This window comes from Calypte anna, chromosome 11, assembly GCF_003957555.1.
Source record: "Calypte anna isolate BGI_N300 chromosome 11, bCalAnn1_v1.p, whole genome shotgun sequence".
NCBI classification, from domain to species: Eukaryota; Metazoa; Chordata; class Aves; order Apodiformes; family Trochilidae; genus Calypte; species Calypte anna.
In genome coordinates, this window is record NC_044257.1 from 15,123,138 (window position 1) to 15,131,372 (window position 8,235).

General features: G+C 39.6%; 1 protein-coding gene across 1 annotated transcript; it reads left to right on the top strand.

Annotated features, from left to right (window-relative positions):
* Nucleotides 1–733: 733 nt before the first annotated feature.
* On the top strand, nucleotides 734–6,818 carry DYNLRB2 (dynein light chain roadblock-type 2). Its single transcript, XM_030457819.1, has 4 exons — nucleotides 734–798; nucleotides 979–1,054; nucleotides 4,534–4,701; nucleotides 6,518–6,818. Exons 1-4 carry the CDS (start codon nucleotides 796–798, stop codon nucleotides 6,559–6,561), a joined length of 291 nt encoding a protein of 96 aa, XP_030313679.1. The 5' UTR covers nucleotides 734–795; the 3' UTR covers nucleotides 6,562–6,818.
* The last annotated feature ends 1,417 nt before the right edge of the window (nucleotides 6,819–8,235 follow it).

An 8,235-nucleotide genomic window follows, 5' to 3' on the forward strand; every position in this document is an offset into this window, starting at 1 on the left:
AATACCTTTAAGAGTGTTTTGAATGTATCAACAACTATTTACTGTGCGCATGGAGGAAGGTGGCTCTTCAAAAGGCTCATCCATGAAATCAGTTCCCTTACTATTTTAGTGAAGAACAGAAACGCACAGGTAACTTATTTATACTGGAGTGTTGGAGAAAGCAGGATATACCAATTTGGAAAGTCCAGCAAACTAAAGCAGCACACAACACTGCTTTTGAAGATGCTTTATCTATCTGTATAGAGTGATCCCAGCACAGCTCAACTGAGAAGCTTCTGCTGGAGCAAAGCACATGTGCCCAGCAGTGGAAAGCAGGGAGCAGACAAAGCTCCACAGCCCAGGAGAAGAAAAATTCTAACAAGAGGAGCTACAAACAGCACCTTTGGGATTTACTCAGCCTCAGCATTAAAAGAAACTAACAAACAAGTCCTCTCTAGCCAACAACTCAGTCAACTCACGTTAATTTCCCCTCACCTACCAGACTCCACCAAGAGAGCTCATCATCCCCAAGCCTGCCCGGAGCAGAGAGCACACTGATGGCCGTGCTGCCTTTACCAGCACCCAGCAGCCCTCTCAGCCCTAACCAGCCCCACCTGGGGTCTTCCCCACCTCCCCTGGGCTGATTTCCACCGGGGGGCGGAGCCGCCGCTCCCCATTCCCTCAGGAGGTTCCTCAGGGAGCTCCTTCCCTCCTTCCCTCCTTCCCGCCCGCCCGCCCTGAGGTGCGCTCGCCCCCACCCCGCCCGCTCCCGACGTCACTTCCGCTCTGCCATAGCAACCACGGAGCGGCCCGGCCATGGTAATGGCGCCGCTCCCCTCCGGCCACGGGAAGGGGAAAGGGGCTGGGAAAAGGTCGGGAGCGATGGGAGGGAAAAGGGCAGAGCCCCCCGAGGCTGCTTTCGGGCTCGGCGACCCCGCGGCCTCCTCCCAGGGGCCCGCGGTGGCTGCGGGGGTGCTGTGGTGACCTCTCTCCTCACAGGCTGAAGTGGAGGAAACCCTGAAGAGGATTCAGGCCCACAGAGGCGTTTTCGCTACTATTGTCACAAACGCCGAAGGTAAAACGCCCTCTGCTTCCTCCAAGTAACAGAGGTGGTAGCGGTAATGAGTGCAGTCTCTCCAAAGCACAAAAGTGTGGATTCTGAGGATCCACTTGCAGTGTTTTATGAAGGCACCATGATTTTCAGTATCCCACGTTTCATCTTAAGCCATGAACATTTGGTTTGGGGCCATTTTTTGAAGCTCTTCATGGGATGCAATGTTTCATTCAAGTTAACAGCAGACAAGTCAAGAGCCTTGACATAAGTCTTCTCTGAAGAAATAACTATGAGCATCATAATCTCCACCTATCTGAAGGAGTTACATGGTTTTTACTTATCCCCCTATTTTACAAAACTACACTTTATTTTTAAGAACCAGATCTTGATGATCACCTGGTAGGTTACAGAAAAGGAGAACATGAAACACTAAACTGTTGTTTTTGCATGTATTTTTTAGTCCATAATTCTTGTATTTGGGAAAAAAACCACACTACCACTTCACTCTCTCTTCTTCGGAAAAGTTATAGTACAAACACATCAGGAGAAAAGTATCTACTAAATAAATCTGATCTACTGTGGGAAGCATTCTTTGACCCTGCTAAACATCCACAATGTGGATGTGTCACAATGTGTTGTCACAGGAGGAAGAACAAGTCTCATCCCAAGCCACCTTTGGCTGCAGTCTTCAACACCCAAAAGGGAAGCTGGGCACAGAAACCACTTTTCAGAAGCTAGGCAGCTCAGCTTAATCTATTTTAATCATTCCTTTATTAAAAAAAAGGAGACAATTCACTCAATTTGCCTTGCCCATAGTTCAGGTGACCTCCTTCACTTCCACACTCCTCCAAAAGCCTGTTGCTCTACCAGCAGCTCTGCAACAAGAGGCAAGAACACTAGGAAGGAAGCCTAAATGTTTAAGTTATTCTTTAGAGAATGTGGACACTATAATTTGTTAAGTAAAAGTGCTTTTTTTCATAGAACTGGCAATGCAGGTCAAGAGAGAGGTGTACAGCCTGGCAAGTGGGAATGGGAAAGCAGCTTTGTGGCTGCTGGTGTTGACAGGGCTGCTCACTGAGGTGGTGTCAGAGCAAGCACTGCTGCAGCCAGTTCTGGAATCTGTTCAGTAAATAGAATTTGACTTGATCCAATGAGCACTTTGAGCTGCAAATGAGAAGTGAACAAAATCAAGCACTGAGATAACACAAATGATCCTTTTCAAGCTTGCAGGCTGATAGATATCTCAAGGGAAAACCACCAGTGTAATCTGATAGAAAAAGAACCCAGTTTGCTTATGTTCTGTGACCTGCAACAGTTGACTTCTTGGCACAATGTAGGTCAAGTAGGCTTTAGTAGGTACTGCTGCAATCCATCTCCACCTGTGGCCACTGAGCAGTATTGTGGGAAAGCTCAGACACAGCTGTGCAGAGTTAAGACAACAGCATGCTTTTTAAAGGCTGGATTCATTCTGTCTCAATTTTGATTTGCAAAGGATGAAGAACACTGCACTTTCCTTTCTCTTATGTTAGGCTGTAAAGTGCCCTCGTGTCCTGTTCAAACTTCCTCATCCTCACAAACCTGTAGAACGTGGTCGGACTGAACCCACCAAACAAGACTAGTGCAGGAAATTTGGTTTTAATTTATCATTTAGAAATGTTTTTCATTCCAAATGTGAAAGCCAAAAGAAGTCTGTACTCTGAGAATGTATTCAAGGCACTAAGAAGTCAGGCTACACAAACTAAAACTCAAAGTAGGTTCAATATCTCCAAATATTCATAATTACCACTGGTCACTCTAATTAAACTTCAAATCTTTCTGCAGAAAATCAGATTTCATTTCTATACTGAAAAATTTCAAGCAAGTGTACAACTTAAATCAATGGCAGTAAAAATACTTGAACCAATGGTGAGGCTACTTGGGCTGTTCAGGTTCCCTAAAAAGATGAAGGTCTTTGTTCTTCCTTAACAGGAACAGTTTCTTCCTCTAATATTTTTTGCAATAGAGCAAAAATTTATTTGTTCATTGAAACCTATGCTAAGTGTACATTGTTTATTTGGAAATTCTCATCAGTTTCACAGTTGAGAAGGCTCACACTGCAGCATTTCTAATGAAGGATTTATTTGCCTTCCTCTAATTTGGATGGCAGAGGCAAAGATAATTTGTCCTAAAGTAAGCATAGCCCAGTTTTAATCTAAGGATGTCACTAATGTCAACTAATTTTCATGTTATTACTAGACCTTGGAGGATCATTTAACATTTACCATTTTTATTAAAAGTGCTGTATTTGTTAAGCAATCATTTAGATACCAGGTCACATGAACCTGACACTAATTCATCACTGGTTTTAAGTGACTTACTATTTAATGCTGTGATTATATAGATGCTCTCATGCTAATGCAGTGCTTGGGAACATCTGTTTGTTTCCATTAGAACATCAGTTCCAATGTCTCTGTAATAAACATGAGACACAAGGGATGTGCCGGGTAATTCTGGACACTCCCCTACACTACACATCCTACCAAAGCAGAATTATTTCTCAAATGATGACACAGATTTCAAGTGATTCAAAAACCACTTCCCCAGGAAATTAGAGGATAGTCTAATATATATTCCCTTATTTCCTTTGCCTCTAATTCTTTACCTGGTATTCACTACTTCTGCATATTAATTCTTCTTTCATAATTAAAGTCTTCAAGTTAAGTCATATTGCACTATTTTTATTCCTATCCTCTCCATCTGGAAGAGACAATACAAATGTATGCAAAGAGAAATCTGCCCTGACACCTTGTAATCCAGTGTCTTTTTTAGTAGGTCAAATAAGTTTTTTATTAGTGAAACAAGCTTATTAAAAGCCAAACAGCTTTACACTTGTAGGATTACTGTGAAGGCTGTTTTTTGTTTCACCTGCTACCCCATTAATATAAAAAACATGGTCTACAAATCATTGATAAACCATGATTCATTAATTCATCAAAAAAAAAAAAGTTATGTGGTCATATTTTTCATAGTTGGGATCAATCCACTGTGGACTATCAGCTGTCAGTATTTTGCTGCTCACTGGAAGGGATTCTTCCAAGGGTGGTTTTGTTTGCCAAATGCAAAAGTGGCACTTCTGCCCTTAGATCCATCTTGATATTCCCCTGGGAGAGCTCCTTCCTGGCAGTGCACATCCCAAGTGAGGGGGGGTTAAAGTGGGGGTTTTACAAGACACAAACTTGGTGACTTTAAGCTGAGAAGCACCATAACTGGTGAAGTACTACAGACTGGAATCAGACAGCAGCTGGGCTCTTCGAAAGCTTTCCTAAGGAAACTCAATGTTTAATTGCCATTGATTAATAGGAAATGTGCTTTTAAAAGCATACAGATACCTGAAATCAACAGAACTCCTTTCTGCTGCAAAGCAGAAAAAACTGAAATCCTTGGTTTTTCTCTTATGATCTGCTGTATATGAAGAATGTGTAACTTCACTGAATGATTACTCGAGAATGATTTGTTTGCAGGAATTCCAATAAGAACAACTCTTGATAACTCTACAACAGTCCAGTATGCAGCTCTGCTTCAGCAGCTCACCAAGAAAGCCAGGAGCACAGTGAGAGATATTGATCCTCAGAATGATCTGACCTTTCTTAGGATCAGATCAAAGAAATACGAAATTATGGTTGCTCCAGGTAATATTTCTGTTGAAATAACTATAGAACTTCATGTTCTTTGAATTTGCTTTTAATTCCTTGAGAATAAGGCTACTGTAGAAAATGAAATTTGAAAATAAGTCTATGAAAATACAACCATATATTCACCATGTAACCAGAGAAGTTGGGTTTTAATCTGTACAGAGTTTGTTGTATTCAAGCTTGGAAACAACCATACAAATCTAGATCTGATTAACTGTCTGGATTCTGTGGGTTTTTATACAGGAAACCCAGATATATATATATATAAAGAGAGAGAGAAAGTACTGTGTGTAAATGGTATTAAAGACAGCAAATCCATTTTTTTCTCAAAAAAAGATTGAAAAAAAATCTTTTTTTTTTCCTAATTTTTTTTTTACTTGGTATGTTACCAGACTTCCTGGCCATAGGTGGGGTTTGTGTCACAGACAGCTGTGCACTACAATCACCAACACAGTAACTGTGATATAATTATTTTCTTTGAAATAGCCAGGGGAATATGGCAACTTGTTTCTCACTCATGTTAAATACAAATAGATGCTAATTTGTGAGTTATGTCTCTAAACACCCAGAGAAGGCTGAGGAGCAGAGAGGGAGCTTCAGGGATCCCCTCAGCCTCCCCTGGGGATGCTGTTGGCTCTGAGTGTGCAGGGCTGGGGAGGCTGCACAGGGCCCCCCCTCTGCTGCTACCTGCAGAGCACATGCAGGGCAGAGGGGCTGCTCTCAGGATGCATTACCTCTCCTCACTAGAATTATTTATAATGTTGCTATGAAACCAGTATGTGTGAAAGAAATCTGGCACTGTCATTAAGTGGTAACATTAGTCATCAGCTAATACTGAGATTAAAATTTTAGTTTGGTTTCTATTTTGGAGGAGAAACCTAATGCATTTTTAAATCATGTTTTTTGCTCATTGATTTGAACTGATGCACTTGATTCTTATTCTGCATTTGCCCTTCACTTCTATTTTAGAGGTGATTTTTTGACATTAAGACATGTTGACCTGAAAATAAGTTGGATAAAATGTGAGGCTTTTGCTAGAAGGGAGATAAGTTGTTCAAAGGTTTGACTGTATTTTACTATAATAGAAGATGGTAAGTGAACCACCTGTGATTTCTATTAAGTTGCTTTTGGATGAAAGTGACAATGCCAGAGTGCAGCTTCTTAACTCTCCAAAGCAGATATGACCCTACTAAATTCACTGGAGACTTTCAAGAAATGGTTCATTTAAAACAGATAATGGTAAATAGCTCTCCAACTGAATTGTTTCCAAAATTTCCCTGGGCTTTTAGAACTAGCAGGTGAAGTCTGGCATGCTTAGAATTTATTTACAGTAGAAGTCTATTCAAATATTTTTTGCTTTTTTCATGTCTAGATGGGGTTCTCAATTTTCAATAAGTGAGTGAGTGAACTGAAAAGTTTTCTGCACCTGCAGAAGAGGCTCAAAAGTTGATCTTTCAAAAGAAGATGTCAAAAGTTTTTTATTATAACAAGAGCTACCTTCCAGGTGCTTATCTTGTGGCTTTTTTCATCTTGTTTAAACATCTTTCCAGCTTCTTGAAAGCAGATCTGCTGCTTACTGAAATACTTCATATATGGTGTAGTTAAGCTTTATGACACAGGGATTTTTTTATCTGTAATCTCAGATTGCTGTACAAAGTACTGACATTTTCTATTTTATATATATATAAATGTCATTACTTTTGTTTATGCTTTAGAAACAAATTAAAAGTTGGGAAAGAATAGATGAATAAAGAGCATTTACCAGGAAATAAGATAAAATATTTTAACTAAACACATTTATATCTTTTTGCAGATAAGGAATATCTCCTGATCATTATGCAGAACCCAGACGAATAGTCCTACTATGGCAATATTTTTAGAGACAGTGATGTAGTTCTACTTGTTAAACTAATATTACTTGTTGCTATTTAATATTAAATGTAGCAGTAAGTCATTTTACATAACAGTCATGATGGAAATGTTGCCAATTTAAGCTTCTCGCTTGTAGCTCTATCAGTTTGTGTTTGAGCAAATCATAATGCATATACCAAAATATTGTAAGTTTATCTTGATATTTAGAAGAGCAGTAATAAAGCAAAATGCTTAAAACTCTCTTTGATGGATGTTCCAGCTATTCTTGCAATGAAGTAGTTCTCTCTACACTGCTAACATGATGTTGGAGGAGAAATCACACCTCATGGGAAGTTGTAGATCACATCCATATGTACATCTGTAAATGCATCCCTGTGACTTAGAGTAACCACAGTGACACAAATCAAAGATTGCAGCTCTTGTCAGTGATGATGGACTGGATATTGCCCTGTCTTTAAGTCCTGTTTTTAAGTCTTTTAAGGGAAGAAAAGTGATAGAAAAACTGTCTTTTAACATTCTTCAGTTTCTACAGATGGAAACAATATCTTCAGTGAATCTTTTCATTACTGACAATTTCAAGGAAAGCTGAGGCTGCACTCCTATGCAATACTGCTGTTAATTTGTTGATAATGGTAAACAGTGGTGTGATTAAACCAAAAACTTTGGTATCTATTTAAGCCTTTAGATCCAATACACAAGTTATACTCCCTAGTGACATGGGACAAAGGTTGTGTTAAAGATCAGAATGTTTCCCAAATGAGACCCATGTTTCTGCAGTGGCACCAGAGATCAGATGAGTACTGTTGAGTGGCTTTGAAAGAGGTGCCCTGATAAAAAGCCACCTACAAATCCATTCTGTTTAACAGACATGCTTTATGTCTGCTTTGGGATGAGCTACCAAAACCCTTAAGTTTATTTTCCATTATATTTTCCACTTCTGCTGTGATCATTTAAAAAATCCAACCTATTTATTTCTAGGCAGTATTGAACATTTATTCTCATAACATCCTGGCTTGTCACATGCCTGCCAGTTCAAAGTCTAGATTTTTAATTTAAGCACATACAACTAGTGCTGAATTCCAACTACTTCTATATATTGGGAGCTAATATTTTTGTTTCAGTAGTTTTTTCTAACAGCATTAAATTCTGTGGAGGTTTCATAGTGTAAGTCCAGGAAACTGCTGGAATTACAGTCCCTGCTACAGTTTTCTATTGACAAAAATAATCCTGGTGTTGCAATTCCCAGCATCACTGAAAAATGTCCTTCAGCCCAAAGAACACAGTGGTGCATTGCAAAGGGAGAAGCTTGGAGGCTGGCAGACTTCCTTCATTTTTGCCTTTCTGATGCATGTCTTGGTTCCCTTTACAGACTTTAATCCAGTATTTATTAAGCAGCTGATGATTGCTGTAGCTTGATAAAGCACTCCAAAAGACACTTAAGCCAAATCATTAAAATTAAACACATGCTAAATCATTTTACTGAAAAGTGTTTTTATGTGGAAAAATGGCCTTAAGCAGATGTGTGTCGTTCTCCAAGGGTCAAACACTGCTCACAAATTAGTTTCTTCCCCTGTTCCTCTGAGAGGCAGAGATGCACATAAGAGGGCAAAGTTTGGTCCATTTATAGTGATGTGCATAGTAACAAATGTTATGCAAACA